The 21,413-nt window shown below is 45.5% G+C and overlaps 1 protein-coding gene across 1 annotated transcript in view; it reads left to right on the top strand.

The window, feature by feature from the left end:
• LOC308141458 (shisa family member 6) overlaps positions 1 to 15,129 on the top strand; it is a gene marked incomplete at both ends in the record, with an annotated part of 100,273 nt that extends 85,144 nt beyond the window's left edge. The window contains 3 exons of the mRNA XM_080511632.1: positions 2,919 to 2,939; positions 4,692 to 4,820; positions 14,531 to 15,129. Coding sequence (XP_080367758.1) covers positions 2,919 to 2,939; positions 4,692 to 4,820; positions 14,531 to 15,129 — 749 coding nt within the window. The remainder of the gene's footprint in view (positions 1 to 2,918; positions 2,940 to 4,691; positions 4,821 to 14,530) is intronic.
• Positions 15,130 to 21,413: the final 6,284 nt, after the last annotated feature.

Here is a 21,413-nt window from a genome sequence, read left to right as displayed (position 1 = left end):
CACTCCAATCCTCCACAACACCAAGACCACGGTCACAATTCAGAGTAAGATCTTTTTCTTTCTTCAATACGGAGCTGTGAAAGTAGCTTCCTGGTTTCTACCAAACTCAGAGCTCATACTGTCAGGGACACGTTGTTAAAAACTCCCACAATGCAACAGCCAGGGACGTTTTCTCGATTTCTCACTGGATTTTACCCCAGAGAGTTTTTGTTGAGAGCGGCGTCAGTTTCACAATAAATAAAAAGCTTAGATGTGAAGTTCATCGTGGCAATATTGTTTGGGTGCAAACCACTCAGGATAAACTAAAAACTAAACTTTTACACTCCTGGTTTGAAGCCGATATGAAGAAACATCGTCACAAGTCAAATTAGAGACTGAATCTCTTCCAAAGTGGTGAGAAATAAATAAACACACCAATATTCCAACTTGTACAATTAATAAACTCTCTAACTTTGCCTCTTAACACATTACCTTCACAGTAAACTGTAATTTTTATGATTATGATTATGATTATTTTTATTATTATTAGTAGTAGTAGTAGTAGTAGTAATTTTTTATTATTATTTATTACTATTATTCTCATTAATTATTATTATTATTATTATTATTATTATTATTATTATTATTATTATTATTAATATTAATAATAATAATATTATTATCATTATTTATTATTACTATTCATTATTATTATTATTATTATTATTATTATTATTATTATTATTATTATTATACTCATAAGGGGTGTTTTACATTTTTGTGGACAGTTTTTCCTCAGACTTTGTTAAATATAAGAATCAGGAGCAAGAAATGTAAATAAGAGAACATTTACTCAAACAGACAAGAAAAATGATTTCAAATTAAAACCTTTCTTAGCAGCTCTTCTTTCATAACTTACTTCAAATCAGCCGGTTAAGTTATGAGTTGATAAAACAGTGTGACAGTTTGTTCGTTTTCTTCCCTCTCGGTCTTCTCACTGGGTTTGGAAATGTGTCTGAAAAGTCCGTCACCACGAGACAAAACTCTCCCGACGCCACTTCAGGACGGTCTTGAGACGGGATCACAGCTCCGCTGCATAATTCAGGAGCTGCTGGTCGGGAGACGCTTCAACTCTCTGCAACGTTGCAGTCGCCTGCTGCAGGAATTACTGCAAAACATGTTTTTTGTAAATGTTTTCCAGGTGATTTCTCACCGACTGTAATTTCAGGCTGAAATGACTTGACAACGGTCAACAACACTTTATTGTGGCGAGCAGTCGTTATCTGTTACGTGGCTGACGGAACAGCGGGTTTCTTCTCGGTTTATTACGGCCTGCTGCTCCTCTTAGTGGCCCTTCAGGACTTCACTGCCTTTGTGCTGAATTATTGCTGGGAAAATAAAAAATATCGGTTTCGAGAAATTGTTCAAACAGACATTAAAAAAAACAAAAAACAACATGTCTGTGATTCCCAACCGGAGGCTCAGAGTCTCACCCTTCTCCTGCTCACAAGTCCACAGATTTAGATTTGGACTTTTAAAAAAAATTGCAAACTAGAATAAAGACAGAAAAGTTGTTTACAGACAATATTTTAAAGTTAAAACAGAAAACGAAGCGTAGAGTCACATTATATAAAATCCACTTCCTCAAGGTTCTCCAGCAGTTCTACTCGTCTCCACACCTGGACCGACGCCCCAGAAGAAGAAAGTGTGTCCTCTCTCTCCTGGCTTGTTCCAGGTTTTAAAAAGTGTGTTGCTCCAAGCAGCCAATCAGAAATCAAACCCTTTATAGTGTCATCGGGGGTTTAGCCAATCACAATCAAGGTAGGCTCCTCCCCCTTTGACTCCTCACACAATCAGGCAGCTCTGCTCTGGCACATGGCACCACGAGAGGAAGTACTTCCTCCTCTTCCCATAGATGGTCATGTGTGGGCGGAGCCAGTCCAGCTCACACAGACACAGCAGATTCTGAATGTAGCTCCTAGGATCCAATATTGTAATGGAGGAGAATCAAGGAGGAGCTGGAAACTTTGAATATGAGGTTTCTGGAGCGACCAGGAGGAGGAGGAGGTGAAGATGGAGGAGGAGGTGAAGGAGGAGGAGGAGGTGAAGATGGAGGAGGAGGAGGTGAAGATGGAGGACGTGAAGATGGAGGAGGTGAAGATGGAGGAGGAGGTGAAGGAGGAGGAGGTGAAGATGGAGGAGGTGAAGATGGAGGAGGAGGTGAAGGAGGAGGAGGTGAAGATGGAGGAGGAGGTGAAGACACAGGAGGAGGTGAAGGAGGAGGAGGAGGTGAAGACACAGGAGGTGAAGGAGGAGGAGGAGGTGAAGAAGGCAGAGGAGGAGGTGAAGAAGGAGGAGGAGGTGAAGATGGAGGAGGAGGTGAAGATGGAGGAGGAGGAGGTGAAGAAGGAGGAGGGGGTGAAGAAGGAGGAGGAGGTGAAAATGGAGGAGGAGGAGGTGAAGAAGAAGGAGGAGGAGGAGGTGAAGATGGAGGAGGAGGTGAAGATAGAGGAGGAGGTGAAGATAGAGGAGGAGGTGAAGAAGGAGGAGGGGTGAAGAAGGAGGAGGGGTGAAGAAGGTGAAGAAGGAGGAGGAGGTGAAGAAGGAGGAGGAGGAGGAGGTGAAGGAGGAGGAGGAGGAGGAGGAGATAAGCTGGATTATAGGACCAGTTTAAGACAGACCAACCAAACCCAGAACCTCCGGTTGGGAAACACTGATTCTATAAACAACCTCTTCATGTCGTCTCGTTGAATTGGATCAAATCTCGTAATTCCACACGCCCAGACCAGAGACTCTGACTCAGACTGAACTTTTGAAGTGCGACTGACGGTGGCGTCACTGCTGGCGTGTTGCCGCGGTAACGCCCGCTGACGTGGGTTTGGATGAAGCTTGATTGATTGACTGTCACTGATCCTCTCTCTCTCACTTGGATCCGTTAGCCCACAGACCAATGAGATACGGTAAGCAATACACATACATGGTGCTTATGTGTATTTTGTTCACCCCCTCCCCCTCCCCCTCCACCCGTTCCATCCCCAGTCAGGATCCAGAGTTACCCCTCCACTCCTCACCGGGGGTCATTTATCCTCCTCTTGTTTACCTTTTACTTTTTTTCTTTCACAGTGTTTGTGGGTTTTCTTTCTTTTTTTTTGCAGTCAATTCTTCACGCTGCTGCATCACAACCCATGACCTTCAGTCCTTTCTTCACGCATTACTTTTCCCTCCTTCACACACACACACACACACACACACACACACACACACACACACACACACACACACACACACACACACACACACACACACACACACACACACACACACACACACACACACACACACACCTCCTGCACCATATGTTCTCTGCGTTGTGTGTCCCCGTCCTCCTTGATGCGATCGTCCTATTTTGAAGCGCGGCTCCTGCGCCCCCCTGCTGTGCAGCCTGACCCCTGGCTGGCCGTCCTAAATACTGGAGCCCCGGGAGCCCGAAGCAGCGCCGGGAGTCACAATGGCGACTGACGGTGTTCCCAGAGTCCGCTCACGTTTAACGGCCTCCTGCAGGTCGTCCACTGCTAAACCTGAAGTAACCGGTTTCTGCGTCAGAGTACCTGGATGTATTCAGTAACGCCCTTGTGGGTAATAGTCAGTATTTTACTCAACTCCCGATTGTGAAGTAGGTCAGCAACATGGAGGCTGAAACACGAAGGGTCCGTTTACACGACAAGAGTTTCAAGTGAAAACGCTAAACTTTTATAGCGTTTTGGGTTTAAACAACAACGGCAATGAACACACAACTTTTTGCAAACAGTGGAGTCCTGGTCCTGGTCCTGGTCCTGGTCCTGGTCCTGGTCCTGGTCCTGGTCCTGGTCCTGGTCCTGGTCACCACGGCCGTAATAACTAATAGTTCTGCACATGCTCAGTAGAGCCAATCAGAACAAAGTTTCCTCTGTGGTGTCAAGACTCCCAGTCCTTATTCTCCTGGACTTGGTGCTTTTATTTTGACAGTCACTGTGATAACGATCCAACAGTGTTCATGTTTAGAGCTTGTTGTTCTCTGCTGTGTGTGTGTGTGTGTGGTTTCAGTCCTAACAACAGCACCCACTAGTGGCCCAACATGAAGACTCCATTGTTTTCAGCGTTGCTGAGGTTTCAGAGGAAACACACTGTTTTCAGAGCGTTGCCATGTAAACTGTCTTGACCTGTCGTGTAACCGGAGCTTTTATAAATCCGACCTGTTGTCCGAAGTCCGGAGCTGCAATCAAAGTTTTCTTGTTGTTTGACTGAAAGGAACTGTTACTCAGCCTTTGCTTCAGTTTACGACCGTCTTTAGTTTTAGCCTGCGGCGCTCGGAAATCGCTGAGTTCAGCGTCTCGGTTATCTGAGAGGTCATTCGGCTGTTTAAATGTCGTGGGTTTGAGGTCCGCAGGATTTCTGCCGTCGTTCAGTATTTCAGTGATTCCTCGTCGCCTCGTCGCCGTCGATGACGGAAGAATCCTCCTGAGACCTGCTGGACCACAGCTTGTTTCCCAGAAAACCAATCTAGAAAGACGGATTCAGTCATCAGCAGTCGCCCTTCATCTCAGAGCACATACCCCACCCCTCCACCCCCTCCACCCCCCCCACTCCTCCTCCTCCCTCCACTGACTCCCCGGTGTTTCTGATTGGCTGTGAGCTGACGGCGCTGCCCCGCTTCCTCCCCTGTCCCCCTGTAGAGCGACCCCAGCGCACGAACAACATCCTGACCTCGGCCACGGAGCCCTACGACCTGTCGCTCTCCAGATCCTTCCAGAACCTGAGCCATCTGCCGCCCTCCTACGAGCTGGCCCTCCAGCCTGACTTAAGTAAATACTCTCTGCACAGATTAAGTAGGTGGTCCTTCATTCGTCCTCCATCACTGCTGTCTTTCTGTTTTTTTCTATAGGCGTGGAATGACGTGGCCTTCATGGCCTCATGCATGGCTGGGTGGGGGGGGGGGGGGGGGGGGGTGGGGTCACCATCGCGGAGACGAGCTCCATGACGAGCCTCTCCAGACGTCTGGTGGCTCGTCATGCAGCTCGTCCTGCGACTTTTTCCACCTCTAACGGTGAAATCAAGTTAACATGCATGGCGAGGCGCCTCCGTCCTCGTTCCTTCCACTCGTCCGCCGGCTGACGGCTAATTGGCGAGTCATTTGGCTCCATCTGTGTCACGTTGTTAACGCCTCCTAATGACATATTAAGATGGGCCTTTTTCTGTTTTTCATCTGAATGGCTTCGATACGCCGACATGGCTGAACGTCTTGGCGGCTCCACAGTTCGTTATCGTCACGTTGACATTTCCTGCTTGATGACGGTCGCTGAACCTGGTTTCGGATTCGTTGCATGTTTTTAATGAATGAAGTGTTTCCCCCCCCCCCCCAAATAATTAACCTTTTTTTTTTTTTAAAGCTGCAATTATCCTGATGTATTGCTTGCACGTATTTTGCAGCAGTTCAACTTAAAAATGGTCAAAGTATAAAAACAACGAGCGAATAAAAACGGGATGGAAAGATTTCAGTTATTTATTTTCACATTGATTATCAATCAATAGAGAGGCTCTGACTCTTGTTACTGAACAGACAGTGAGAGAGAATATGTTCTTTCTCTGTTTCAAATCTATCTATCTATCTATCTATCTATCTATCTATCTATCTATCTATCTATCTATCTATCTATCTATCTATCTATCTATCTATCTATCTATCTATCTATCTATCTATCTATCTATCTATCTATCTATTCAGGGACCATGTACAAAAAACATAAATCTTAAAGAAAAGATGCTCGGTACCAGATTTTGTACCAGAACATTATGACACATATTGCAAATACATCCTGCAGTAAAACGTTGTTACATTAAAAATACCTATTAAAGTTTATCACCTGGTTTCATAAAGTGCATATAGAATACTAGAAATGTCAAACAACACATTATACCAACAAGGCAACGAGCAGGAAATCAACAGTACACATTTTAAATATAACCTACAAGTAAAGTTAATAATATTATTATCAACATCAGTAATAATCCTTCAACTTCATCAACTCGATTCCTAAAATTCATACAGAATACTATAACTATATATATACTATAACCCTGCAGGTTGTATTGATTTATTAATATTGTCTGACACACTAATCCTCCAAACTGAACACCTTGACGCCCATAGTGATGCTGGAGTGGCAGCTAGCTTGATGCTATCCTGATAGCATTGCTATGACGGCCACACAGTTTCAAAAAAACTCACACTGTCATTTTCAGAGTCGTTCCATTGGTGGTTGTTTGTGTCTTATGCCAATCGTCACACAAAGTTGATCAATAAACACTGGTCAAAGATCCACGATGCAAACCGGCGAATTTTACGTGACGTCATCCGTCAGCAGACGGAGGACGAGAAGACGAGCGTCGTCTGGAGATTCTTTAATGTTAATGAGAATAACAAAGATAAGACAGACAGAACTATAGTTAACAGATGACCAGCAGCAGCACAATGTGGCTCTGTAGTTAAACTGCTGCTCTGGGCTACATGCTACATGCTACATGCTACATGCTACATGCTACATGCTACATGCTACATGAAACCCGACACCTCGTGTTTAGTTTTTATTACCACATTACACCGTTCTGAAGATCCACCTGGAGCCGAAAGCTACAATCCATCAATAATTCTGTTAAATGTGAAAAGAAAAGAAAAACAGAATAACAAAAGCACGTGTCTTTTCATTTCAGTGTTTTTTGTTTTTTTTTATGTCTTGACGCAACAGTTTGCTAGCTTGGTGGAGACGAGGCGGCCCGGCGCCCGTCTCATATCTGACGTATTAAAAATAGATGCTGCCGAGTGAAGCTTCTGAAGAGAACGGTGGATTTCTTTCAAGATATTTTTTTGTTTCTGGAACTTTAAAGGGTTTATTTGAAGCACATGGAAGCTATGGGGAGTTCTCTCCGAGTGAACAAATACACAAGTTTACATTTCATTGGTTTCATCTGAAGTCAACAGAAGAAAACAACAGAAGGTTTTCAACCTCATCAGACCAACAGCAGAGACGAGACGCACTGACATCGCTGTTATACCGGACGAGTCCGAGTACTGACCTCTACGTACTTGGCGGTGCTGAGTACCAATACGAGTACTTATTAAATGCCAATAAGTCTAATTCTTACTCCACCACTTTATTTCTCAAACAAAACAAACATACAAAATAATAATAGATGCCTAAAATCTTAAATTCTCCGACGACGTTTCTTTATATTTCAATAAAAACCTTGTTTTAATTGTTTTTTTTTAAATCGACTATTTGTTTTAGAATCGTCTCTGTCCTCATCTAGATAGTTGAGTAACTGGAGTCTTTTACCAAAAAGCTGCATTTCCCACTCTAAATTTGAGGGTTTTTTTGTTTTTTTGTTTTTTTTTAAGATTTCTGTTCCTTTTAAGTTATAGTTACTTTCTCAGTTAAACTACTGAGCGACAAACCGAGCAGCTGGTGATCAAGTTGCTAATATGTGACGTCATGTAACACTCTCCGTGTTGTATCGTCGATCTTTTACCAGTATCAGTCCTCCGTGCAGTATCAGACCAACACCTGATACTGGTATCGGTACATCTGTACACAATACCTTCAGTTTTAAAGAGTGAACGTCTAGTTTTCAGATTATTTCTATTTCAGGTCATTTGAGAGAAATAAGTTGCATAAAGAGAGAAACCCGTTCCGTCGGGTCTCGTACAGAGAAACACGTCTGTCCCACGTCCTTCCATCTTCCTCCTCCTCCTCCCTGATCAACTCCAGGCTCCGGCTCTTATCTGGCTGGATTCTCGTAGACAAACACGAGAAAAATCAAAAGGATGAATCACTTCAAAGTAGAAGCGAGTTTCATTTCTTCAATGTGAGTTTGAGACGAGACGTTGTGCAGGACTCGTCCACGTCGTCCCCTGAAGAAGAGCCTCCAGTCGAACGACAGAACGTCACCGCTCTTTGGAAACGAGCCCAAACAGTAATGTAATCAGCTGCTATTTTAATTCAACCATCTGGAGAGACGACGACGGCGATTACTGAATTAAATCACTCGGCTCTTTTTTTGCAATTTTAAAAACTGCCGATGTTAAATGAGCGCCGGCTCCGTCCCGCTCGTCCTTCACCCGTCAAACCGGAGACAGAGGACGTTGACGCGTCGAACCCCTTCAGAGGACGACGGGCCAATCTGAGTGTAATCACCGGGATTAAATCACCTCCCACCACAAACATGCCGCCTTTAATCCCAGAGGGCTGAACGGCGTCGCAGCGGTTCCCATTAAAATTCCTCCGAACCTCCAAAGATCGCAGTGTAATTGACGTTCCTCTGCGTTCTGGAGTGTCGGTGCTTTATGTGATTACCGTCGTCGGGGATCGATAGCTGAAGCAGAAAAACGGCGGCGGTATTGGAAGTAATCTAGTGAAGTGCTTATCCGGGCTTCAATGAGCCGTTGTTAGCGGGCCGCGCTGTTTGTAGCTGAGTTATTTCTCTCGGCGCTCGCTGGTTCCCACGGCGACTCGTCTGGACGCTTCAAGCTTCTCGCAATCACAGTGAAGTTGGTTTTGTCGCAGAGCCGCGAGGCGGCAGCCTTCATCACTCCATCAGAGTGTTTTACAGTCGGCCATATTGGAGCGACACTTCCTTCTTCCATCCATCTTCTGTACCATCTTGACCTCAAGGTTGGGAGAGTTTAACCTCCACCTCCGGTTCCCAGCCTGAGACGAACGGCGGGTCGGATCTCAGCTGGTCCAGAGTAGAACCTGTTAAAGCAGGAAACCTTTGCTGTGTTCTAGGGATGCGTTTACACGACCGTGACGCTCTGAGGCACTGAAGATGTGGCTTCTTTAAAACGCTTTGATTGCGTCTCCATGGAAACGGGGTAAAGGGCACCTTTTTTGAATCACTGCACATGTGCACTAAAAAAACCACTGTGACTGTGCACGTGCACAGAGTTCTGCACATGCTCAGTAGAGACAATTAGAGCAGTGTTTCTGCCGTGATGCTATGACTCCCAGTCCATGTTCTCCTGGACTTGGTGGTTTTATTTTGACAGTCACCGTAATAAGGATCCCACTTGGTGGTTTGTCCACTAGAATGTCTGTGTTCTCCTGTTAATTTTTAGAGCTGGTTGTTCTCCTAAACCTCTGGAGCACGACTGCTCATTCAAGAAAGCTTCAAAAAATACATTGTTCCCTGGAGCGTGAAAATGTCTCCTCAGTGTGTGTGGTGTGTGTGTGTGTGTGTGTGTGTGTGTGTGTGTGTGTGTGTGTGTGTGCGCGCTTTCATTAAAAAACTAACAACAGCACCCACTAGTGGCCCAGCATGCTGAATTCATTGTGTTCAACATTTCTGCTATTTCAATACAAAATTACATTGGATTCAATATTCTCAAATTGATTTTTACACTTTTATATTTGAATTCGAAAATAAAAGTGTTATGTCTATACTGCAGCAGCAGACACACTGACAACTATGTTGTCTGCCGGGCCACCGGAGGGCGCTGTGGCGTGTTTTGGTAACAAAACCAGAGAGCATTGTACACTAAATGTGAGGAAAATGGAGAGAACCAACATTCTAGTGGACTGATGATGCCGTCAGGGGAGAGTTTCAACTATTAAACTGCCGATATGGACGATAAAACCAGAACACAGGGGCCGCCATGTTTGTTTACAGGCCCATGAACTGGAGGAACTATTGATCATAGTAACAGACTCCGTCTCTGCTGGAGGGAATCGAGACCGTGAAAGAATCTTTCCGTTTGGGAGCCGAGATAAAAACTTCAGAGAATCAGTGGATCAGAACAACGTTGTGGTGGAAAACGCACCCCGAGAGTCGCATTCTTTTAACTTGCACATCTTTGGGTTGAAGGGAGAGAACATGAAAAGTCCCAGGAGAGAAAGGAATCAAACTCGAGAACTGTCCACTGCGTTACTGTTCTGCCGTGTATTCTCTCTCACCAAATCCAGAACCTCCCCGTTCCCTGAAGTGGCTCATGCTAACGGCTCACATTCTATATTCGCTGAGAATTCTGGTTGTTTTCTTTGTCGCAGCAGCACATCATACATTCCCACCACAGGACCAGTGGAGAAGACGATCTGTCCAGACACTGGAAGCTTCGTCCTGACCTATTAAAGCAGCCCTGGGCCCCGGTGGCTTCCTCTGCCCGCCAGCTCGCAGCCTTTGGTTGAGTTTCGTTGACATTTCCTGCCATAATGTCACGTCTAAACTGAGCCTTTGGGGGAGAAAATGCTGCCGCGCGGCGCCGGAGGCCACAGTCGGGCCTCCATCATTAGAAATGCACAGAGCCGCGGACATGAATCCCCCCCCGGTGGGGAGGGACAATGAGGTGACCTTCTGTATCCAGGCGTGACATCGCTCCCAGAGAGACGAGTGTCCAACACAAACAATCCCCTTCATCCGTCTCCTCCACGACTCGGTCCTCAAGCAGACATTCCACCTCTGCGTCGGCCAGTAATGAACGAGTGCCGGGGCAACGAGTTCATCACAGAGCGTCCACGGCGTCGTTCTCCTGGGAGCCGCCGCGGCTCGGGAAGGAAAAGGGGAAACGCGTAGGGCGGCGGCCCGCCGAGACCACGGTGGTTAATGTCGCCGTAATGAGCGTGTGCACACGGCGGGGAGGCGACCTGTGACACCACAGGACGGGTTGGCTCGTCGAGAGCCCGGCGGAACCCAGCGACGCTCTGAGGACGACGGAACAATAGAAACACTTTGAACAGGCAAGACTCTTCAACTGCCATCGTCCCTCCTCAGCATCGTGGGCGGCCAGTTATAAATATTGATGAGCAGGACTTGGACTCTATCTTGACACGTCAGCAACCGACTGGAAATGACTTCGATTTTGCATTTTGTTCAGAAAAGCTTCACGTTCAGACAACAGGATGAAACGACGGCACTTGTTGGTATCGTCCAGGGTGAATGATCTTCACACACTTTACCTTCCAGTCAACAATCACACAAAACCCTTTCTTCATTCAGGCGTGGAAAATGACCAGAAAGTAGGCAAGCTGTGGCAAAAGGCCTTATTTTTGACTCTGAGTTCAAATCTTTACCCTCCAGTGGAATTTTCTATTATACACTATACTATATAGAATTATTTTCAACTTGCTGGTTCTGGTTTTCCAAACAATGAGAGTAGTTGGGTTTTTTTATTTTCAGGAATACAGCTGGTTCCCCAAAGCTCCTGCTGACCTGCTGTTACGATCCACAGGTGGTTTGGTGGAACCATAAATACAATTACTCACAAAATCAATCAAATACAATTCAAATTTTCATTATTAAAGTAAAAGCTTATGCTTAAGTTTTATGAAGTTCTTCTTCAGGCCTTTCTGCTCTTCTAAATGTAATTGGAGCTCGTTTTGAAAAGGCATTACTGTCGTTGCTGTCAGATTGTCTAAAGACGTTTTATCTTTTATTCAACATGGTCTCACCAATGGCGATTGGCTGCGACGTGTTCAGGCTCCTTTGGGTTGGTGTTTCCCCCCCCAACAACACCTCGACACTATGGAACAGCCTGTGTGATTGGAAAATCAGCAGCTTAAGAAAAAATACATTAAATAAACAGCCACAAAACTCGTGTCTGTCGTCTGCAGGAAGCATGAATACCATCCAGTGTCAAACTCTGTGGCGGAAATTACACGGCTTTGGACCTGAGTTCAGCCAGTGGTCAACCGTCAGCCTCTCCGGGAAGCTTCTCTCAGGCAGCTGGTTTTAGGCTCCGCCCACAGGGCAACGTCGTCTCTATACGATCGTCCACAGGAGCAGAGGAGCAGGACGATTCTCCCTGTCTGGTTGCGTGTTTTTGGTGTATTTGTGTGGCTGTTACAGTGCCACCTAAAGGCCTGACATACGTACTGCATTGTTTTGAGGCAAATTGATGGTAAAGTTCGAATGGAATTAAGTGGACAGGGAATTAGTATTTGAAACCCAGACCCGGTTTTCTTTTTCATTTCTTTGCGTTTTCTTTCAAAATCCTTCTTCCTTTGCGATCATTCTCATATTTCCTGATTCACTATTATTTGTTTTTCAGTCCGAGGACAGGACTCTCCTAACATTACCCTTGTCTTTATTGCTCAAGCCTCAAGTCGAACGTGAAAATTCAATTCTCAGCAGCAGGCCAAGTGAGTAGAACCTTGGATGTCATGTGAATCAAACCGGGGGAAAACTAGGAGCCAGGACCGAGCTGGCGGTGTGGCGGTGTGGCGGTGTGGCGGTGTGGCAGTGTGGGAGTGTGGCGGTGTAGCGGTGTGTACGATCTGGCTGCATTGTCACGACAGCGATGTCCAATGAAAACACAAACGTTTGGTTTCGTTTTGGCGCTTTGTTTATCTGGCGGCGATGCACGGCGCTCCTGAAAATCGAACTTTATGAAAAAGCGCAGACTCCATGTAAACGTGAAGCTCCTCTGAAACGAAAAGTTGTTGTTGCCGTGGAAACGGGGGCCTCAGACTCCCTGCCAGTATCCTTTAAAGCAGTGATTCCCAACCGGGGGTACACGGACCCCTAGGGGTACGCGAGGGTATTGCAGGGGGTACGCAGACAGATTATAAATTAGCCTACAGTATCCACACACAAAAAAAAAAAAATTATACTATATTATATTGTATTATATCATGAATTTTAGTAAGGCCATACGTTTATTTTCCATGAGTAGCAGTTCGTCCACAGTGATTGTAACACTACAATGCACATAATATGAAAAGACTATAAAGTGGCGCGCTTTAAAAAAAAAAAAAAAAAAAAGGTTCACGTTCTTGCTGGGGGCGCGCACGATTCGCGAAGCTAGCTAACTCTAGCTGCATACCGACTGTAAACATGGATGCATGGCTAGGCAGGAGTAAACGTCCAGCTACCGCTACTGCTACCGTCGCCTCGGACGCAGGCACAGGGGAGCCCAGTGAAAAAAGGAATTATGAAAGACTTATGAAAGACAAGCAAGCGCAAGTGTCTCATTAAAAGGTATGTTTTTACACTCACAATAATTGTTTTATTTAAATGAGCAGTTGGATAGATAGAAAGACAAAGGGTTAAATATAAGTACACATTAAGGCGAATAATCACACACGAGAGAGGGGGTACACTGGTCAAAAAAGGTTGGGAACCACTGCTTTAAAGGTCTGATAGAGTCTCACTACGAGGTCGACGTGTCTGTGAGCAGTTTTCAAATCTTCCTTTTAAAGTCGCATTCGTCCAGAAACTTTTTTTAAAATGAGGATTAGGACGACGTGCCCACATTTAGCATGACATGAAACCAGAGATGCTGCTCAGCAGGGAGTCGCCCTCCGCCGAGTATCAAGTGGCCTGAGATTTCTCTTTTCTGGAGGCTTTCAGGAACGTGTGCAAGAGACGGAGAGAAAAAAAACTGCTTTTTAAATCCTGCAAAAACCTCAAAGTCATCAAACCGAAACGACAGAATGTGTTGATGTCTAAAAGACAAACTGGTTCAAAACTGCTGCGTCTGCATTCTTGAAATCAAATCTTGAAACTTCAAAACTCGCAGATAAATAATGTGTGTAAAAACCACCTGCATGTGGCCTTCATGTATGAGTTCATTGTTTCCTGCTTCTTAAGAGCTGCTGCTCCTTTTTCCATCCGACATTGATGAAACTGGATCCTCACCTGGTGTCACTCTCACATCTTCATCCACGAGCTGCGAAAACCAAACTAAACCTCAACTAGAAACAACAAATGTACATTTAGGGGTTTTATCCAGGAAACCGGAAAAATTTAAATCTCTCTCAGCTCTGATTATTTGTACTCATGATCAGTCCCGTGATCCATAATTCATCCATCCATCATTTCCTCCTCGAGGTGTTGAGCTGCCACTCCACATCACACTGCTTTCTGTGTCTATGCTGTGGCCACGGCTGCAGGACTGCACCTGTTTCTTTAAGGTAGAAACGAAACGAGGAAATTCCACTTATTATTATTTATTTATTTATTTTTAATTGGTGAAAATCAGAACTATATGATTCAGATGTCAGAACTGAGTGGAGAAACATGTGAGATTCAGCAGCTAAAGACAATAAGTAAGTCTTGAACACTTTAGAAGTTGAAGCTGAGAGGAAATAAGAGTAGAGAGCTTCATTCCCCCCCAGGGGGAAACACAAGCTTACAATAGCTCAAGGTAAAAGGTGCAGAACTTATAAAACTAAGGAATTAAAATATGTAAACATATGTAAATATCTAAACAAGAGCAAAAAAGAGCACCAAAAAAAGAAAATACAAAAAATATACATAAAATAAAACAATCCAGTAAAAAGAAAAATCCTCTAAAATAGAGTAAATTGCCAGGATTGTTATACACACAGTGTATATAGGTAAAGAGCTGTGCACAGTGCAGGTGTAACGGATGTAGGACATTTACACTGAGTTGTTAAATGTCCTAACAGCTGTTGGGATGAATGACTTCCGGTAGCGTTCTGTTTTATAATAGATATATATAATACAGAATGGAAGTGACCATGTCCTCGTCCTCTTCCTGATCACTTCTCCTCCGTCCCCTCAGACGATAAAGACGTAGACGACTACTACGCCCGGAAGCACCACCACGCGGACTTCGGCGGCCGAGGCCCGACCCACATGGTGAAGCTGAACCCCGAACCCCACCAGCAGCGGCAGCGCCCCCGCCGGGTCCAGAGGGCCATGTCCCAGGACCACGTCCTGTCGCCCCCCAGGACTCCGCGGCGCGGCGACTACGGCTTGTCTTCGTACGGCGTGATGGCGGCCGCCGCGTACGGGAGCAACCGCCACCTGTCGGAGGAGCAGCTGCTCTCGGCGGACCGCCTCCACTCCCAGGACCCCCTGCTGCTGTCGCCGGCGATGCGGCGCGACAAGTTCCGCGAGAAGGCCATGGCGCGGGCCATGTCCCACGCCGACATGCTGCTGCCCACCACGCCCGTCATGGACCGCCACAAGATGACCAAGATGCACTCGCAGCCCAGTGCCTCCAGCGACTACAACACGCTGACGGTCAACCACCACGCCCCCACGTCCAAGCGCCAGGCGTTCGCGTCCCGGCGGACTCACACGGTGGACCACCTGCAGTACATCCCCGGCCACCACCACGCGTACCGCACCGCCAGCAAGAACGAGGTAACTGTGTAGCCGCCGCGCCCACGGACGGATTGTCAGACGGCGGCGGGAAAGCCTTCCACCCGCCGCGCCCAACATCTCACACTTCCTGCTTCCTTAGCACAAGCTTTCAGCTTTCAGCCGCCTGGCCGCGGCGCCGCCGGGACCGGGCGGCCGACACGTTTCCTCTCGTAGAGCATCATAAGGGCTTCGCGCGTCGACGCACAGATCCTTCACGTCGGACCTTCGGCAGCGTCGAGGAGCATATTTTTTAAAACTGGACGCGGGACTCGGAAAGGAATTGTATCAACTTTATAAATATATAAATACACTATATTTACTATTTGTATTTTGGGTCCTTGTTATAGCTTTAGAGATTCTCATGAACTGATGTAAGCACTTCGAGTGGTGCCTCTTGAAATTTCCACCACGAAGTGGGTTTGTGGGTTAAAAAGCACAATTATCGAATTCCCTTTTTTTTTTTTTTTTTTTCTTGTCGGATTAAGTTTTTATCTTTGGTTTCTTCAGCGGGCGGCCAGAACATATCAGCTTATTAGTGGAAAACGGCTATTTCGGTTGCATCCAGTAGATGATTGTAAATAGGCTCTATTAGCGGCGTTAAACAGGAGTAGCTGGCCCTTCTGCTATTTTCTACTTTCCTTCACGGACTTAGTCATTTTTGAGTTTAGATTAGTCGGTTCTGCCAGGTTGTTGTGATTATTTCCACAGATGTCTGTTCAACATGTGGATCTAATATGTAAACGGGGAGCAGTTTTCCTCTGTGATCGTAGCGTAGAACCTTCCAGCGACGTCAGAGACCAGCCCAGTCCAAAGCCATCCTCAAGCTGGAGCTCTGCTCTTATGTGTCCATGCTTTTGTTGTCCATGATGATGATGATGATGATGATGATGATGCCCACCCTCCTTGGTTTGTGATTGGCCGGCTGCTTCCACCCAAACATATATCAGGTACTCGGTGGAGGAAGTCGACTGGGACAATCAGCGCCTGAAGACGTGGTTGGTCGGTGAATCGTGAACTGAACTGTGAAGCGTCTGTCCAGATGTTTGCGTCGAAGCAATGCCTTATCGTGTGGAACCCCAAAAGCTCTTAATTGAACAACCGCGCTTCTGTAACGCGTCGCGTCGTCTTAGCTTTACCGTGCAAAATGACCGTTTAGGATTCACCAGCAGGAGCCTGAGGAGTGGCGGAAGGCGCAGAGCAAATACCTCAGAAAGACGAGTCACGCTCTGGAAATCAAGCGAACGTCAGCGACGGCGTCGTTCTGATATAAATCTCCACAAATCTGCTCGGATTCATGAGAAAATTCAGATAGTTTTGATCTCCAAATGGCGAAAAATTTCCTTCAATTCAGTCAAACTGACATTATGAGACAAAGACATCGTTGTTTTGTGTTTCCACGGAAACGGACTGGGAGAAATGACTGGAGGCTGAAGTTCATCGACTGCAGAACAAGTACCGTACTCAGAACTCGTAGCAGCGTTTAGAAAAGTTGCGTTCCTAAAAGTTCCTCCGTTGCCGCCATTCTTAACAACCTCTGAGCTCCGTCGCCTTCTAATTCCCGAAAACACGATGAAACTTGAAAATGGGCCTCAAACGGTTTCTTTCATTTAAAAGTCCATGCTGACGTTGATTCTTAGCTGTCCGTTCAGTCGTCTTTGTTTTCCCTCTGGTCAGGAGTTGATCCTAGTCAAACACGTCTGAACCAATCAGGAGACGACTGATCCTCTGACCTCCACATGCTGGCTTGTGATTGGACGACACATCAGGTGGACAATTTCCTGACTTACTTTGTGGTTTGCTTTCGCCCAAAGAAGGAAGGAATCATAAAATACAGGCTTGGACGTCAGTGAGAGACGATTTATGGCGACATTTTACTCTAAATACCAAGGTATCGCCGTTAAATTACAAATATTTTGACTTCCTCGGCTTAGCATTTGTTGTTTGCGACCTTGTTGCTGATGCAAACGATGTCTACATTCTACATCGATGCGTCTTGTGATAAAAATGTGGGTGACGTTCATTGAGGACGTTTCCTGAAGGCGAACTCCCCGAGGAGCCGGCCGCTTTAAACGCAGCGTGAAGTCATGAGCTCATCAGTACGACGAGGATTAGTCGTTCTGGCTCCTCTCACTTCATCCCGATGAAAATTCAGCCCAGCCGTCGGGTTGGAAGAGGTCCAAATGATAGAACGGCCAAATGAAATGAAGCGGCGGCACGGCGGCTCTCAGAGTCAATACGTCTTAATAGAAGTGGCCAAGATTCCACTTCTTCTTTGTTCTGAGTTCAAGACGAAGGAAACGAGCGGAGGATCGAACCTGAGCAGCTTTATGTGCTGCAAAAACCTTCAGAACCTGCAGAATCCTAATCCCAAGTCCGCTTCTCGAACCACAAGGCCACCATTGTCCCACACCTCAGATTACACCAGATAATAGAGCATCTTCCTCCTCTAACATCCAGATTACAGAGCATCTTCAGTGAGCGTCAGATTATAGAGCATCCGCAGCGAACGTCAGATTATAGAGCGTCTGCAGCGGACGTTAGATTATAGAGCATCTTCCTCCTCTAACATCAGATTATAGAGCACCTTCCTCTTCTAACATTGAAATTATAGAGCATCTCCCTCCTCTAACATCAGATTATAGAGCATCTTCCTCCTCTAACATCAGATTATAGATCATCTCCCTCCTCTAACATCAGATTATAGAGCATCGTCCTCCTCTAACATCAGATTATAGATCATCTCCCTCCTCTAACATCAGATTATAGAGCATCTTCCTCCTCTAGCATCAGATTATAGATCATCTCCCTCCTCTAACATCTAGATTATAGAGCATCTTCCTCCTCTGGCATCAGAATATAGTGCATCTTCCTCCTCTAACATCCAGATTATAGAGCATCTTCCTCCTCTAACATCAGAATATAGTGCATCTTCCTCCTCTAACATCCAGATTATAGAGCATATTCAGCAAACGTCAGATTATAGAGCATCTCCCCCCTCTAACATCGGATTATAGAGCATCTTCCTCCCCTAACATCAGATTATAGAGCATCTTCATCCTCTAACACCAGATTATAGAGCATCTTCCTCCTCTAACATCAGATTATAGAGCATCTTCCTCCTCTAGTTGATCTAACTTCAGCTCATGTCCATTTTGAATTAGTGTTCTTCATTACACAGTGGCTATTGTCTATTTCTTTATATTTCTTAACATTTCACTGCTGAGCTCCACGTCCAGTCAAACTTAATCCCAGGTTGCGTCTCCTTTTCAAGAAGCAGGCTCACCCAGACGTGTTTGAAGGGTATAAATCCAGTTCGGCTCCTGCTGTGTTGCTGTTGGAAGGTCACAAACAGCTTTCAGAATACAAATCTCTCCGTCGACCTCCACTGTTCGCCCTGAGAAGGAATCCGCCACTATCAGGAGCCACGACTGTAAATACAAACTTGAATCCTCGTGATGGGAGAAGTTTAATTAGCAGGAAAGCGGCGTCTTTTTTTTTTCATGTTCATGACTCTTGTTTCTGTGCTTTGGAACTGTATCTGTTGGTCATTTCATCGTAGTGTGAGCATTTGGACAGTTGACCAAAATGTGTCACGAGAGATGTTTCCTCTTCGAAGGCAGGTCTGCGTTGGACGACGATGTTGTTTTTGTTTTCAGATCGAGGGATTGCTTCTGTGTTCCATCCGCCTGCTGGTCTCACTAACTCCTGCTCTTTTCTCACTTTATTAATAATGATGTCATCCCAAGAGCCTTTTTCTCTATGTGCAATATTCCTCCGTCATGAAGTATTAACTCCATAACTCTTCATTGTCTCTGGTAGACTTTTTAGTTTTTTTTTGGTTTTTAATTTCATGACGCAGACTAATGTGGAGCGAATGAAAAAATGTGTTTGTTCGGTCACATTTTACAGGAGACTAACTTAAAAGCTTAAAAACAACAGGATACGACTGTTTATTTGTGTATTTTTCTGTTTGTTTACAGATTATTAAAGCACATCATGTGTGTTGTATATGTGTGTTTTTAAACTGTGATTGTACCTGAGCATCATCCTGCAGCTTCCTGCCGCAGAACAAACACACACAGGTTGAAACAGCAGGAGACAAACCAGAAAACTGGACAACTTTCAAACAAACTTCTTCAGCGTTTTGGACAAAACACAAGTTATGGTGACGCTGCCAGATTGCTATCAACTTTTTCTTTTCCAGTGTGTGACACCAGAAGGTTTTAGTCAAATGCATGTTTTTTTAATTGAAATTGGAGTCATTTTAACTGGTAAAATTGTTTACTTTTACAAAGATACAAACATTTTCACGACGTTTCCTCTGATCCACAACAAACAAAACTTTAAAGTTTAAATTTAAAGGTTATTAAAGCAGAAGTTTACCAGTCAGGTTGAAATTAGGCTGCATGTGGCCCCTGAACTGAAATGAGTTTGACACAGCAAAATGAATGAATAAACTGACAAGAGCTATACTCGGTAGAGTGCGTAGCTACACTCGGTAGAGTGAGGGGCAACACTCGGTAGAGTGAGGAGCCGCACTCGGTACAGCGCAGAGCTACACTCGGTAGAGCAAGGAGCTACACTGGGTAGAGCGCAGAGCTACACGCGGTAGAGTGAGGAGCTACACTCGGTGGAGCGCACAGCTACACTCGGTAGAGCGAGGAGCTACACTCGGTAGAGCGCACAGCTACACTCGGTAGAGCGAGGAGCTACACTCGGTAGAGCGCAGAGCTACACTCGGTGGAGCAAGGAGCTACACTCGGTAGAGTGCAGAGCTAAACTCGGTAGAGCGAGGAGCTACACTCGGTAGAGCGCAGAGCGACACTCGGTAGAGAATGGAGCTCCACTGGGTAGGGCGCAGAGCTACACTCGGTAGAGCGCGGAGCTACACTCGGTAGAGCGAGGAGCTACACTCGGTAGAGCAAGTAGCTACACTCGGTAGAGCGGAGCTACACTCGGTAGAGCGCGGAGCTACTTTCGGTAGAGCGCGGTCTTTCGCCAGTCGAAGCCACATTCCTTTGCAGAACCGAGTTAGCACCGCTAACATTGTAGCCGTTAGCTCATGTGGATGCTAACTAGCCTGTCAGGGTGATCTGTGAAACACTGAGCAGGGAGCGTCTCCATGGCAACAGAGAATCTCCTTTAATCTCCTCCATGAGGAGCCTCATCCACTTTGTAAGGGACAGTTTTTCACAGTTTAGGGGGGAAACACTAACAGTCTTGTCCTGCTGTGAGGCCTGCCTCACTGGCTGTATTTTGTCTGCACTTTATTGTGACGATCAGCAGGAAGGATCCTGTCACACACACATTAAATACATGACCCAGACTGTAGAAACTGCTGTAGAACAAATATTAGTGTAAAGTTCATATTGTTGATCTGCTGAGGAGCAGAAAGGTCATGTGACCAGGTTGTGTTGATCACAGTCACATGAGGCTCAGCTCTCCTGCCTCACCTGGATTTCATCCACTGATACTCAAACTCTCACATCTTTACTTCATAACATATCAAAAATGTGTCACATCATACTGAAAATTCATCTTTAACACAAACCAGTGGAAAATATAAATTTTTATTTCATGTACGTTTTTCTTTTTTTTCTTTTTTCATGATGAGGCACTGCCTACCCCGACCGTACGTCACTGGTCTGAAACCTCCTTGAAATTCAGAGAGTAAGTGTCAATCCAACGGCAGAACAAAACCTGACGCTCGCGATGAACAGGCAGAGAGCGGCAAATAGCAGCAGTTTCCACGTCCTGAACGCCCGTCCATTTGCATTTAGATGGAAAAAAGGAGCAAGGTTATTTGAGCGGCGGTGCCGTGAATGGAGGAGCAACGGTCAAATGTTTAGCTGTTAAACAATTTAATTTTGTTCCCTCGGAGTCTTTCAGCAGGACGAATTAATTCAGCTCTTGGCGTCAGGAACAGACGCGGTCCTCCGTTTTCTGTGGACAAAAAAGGCATTTTGTATATTTAACATGAACGCTTTCATTTTCACTGAACCGACCATCAAGAAGATCCGCGTCTGCCTCCATGAAAAACATCCCCCTCCTTCACAACCCGAGGTAGCAGGAAAAATAGCGGGTACCTGGAGCTCTGTGGACCGAGAACAATAATAAAAGAAAAAATAACTCAAAAATGATCAAAACATTCAGGTCCAATTTTAGAAAGGACAAGATCTTTCGTCGTGTTCGGTTGAATTTTACAATTAATAGGTGAACAAAAGGATGCTAATGCTAGGTGAAGTCGCTTTGGAAACACACTAATGCTAATGTTGGCTACAGAGGGACAACTCTCA

The sequence above is a fragment of the Blennius ocellaris genome, assembly GCF_963422515.1.
Source record: "Blennius ocellaris genome assembly, chromosome: 16".
Lineage (NCBI taxonomy): Eukaryota > Metazoa > Chordata > Actinopteri > Blenniiformes > Blenniidae > Blennius > Blennius ocellaris.
Note: the sequence above shows the minus strand (reverse complement) of the source record. Positions and strands in the feature narration are given on the sequence as shown.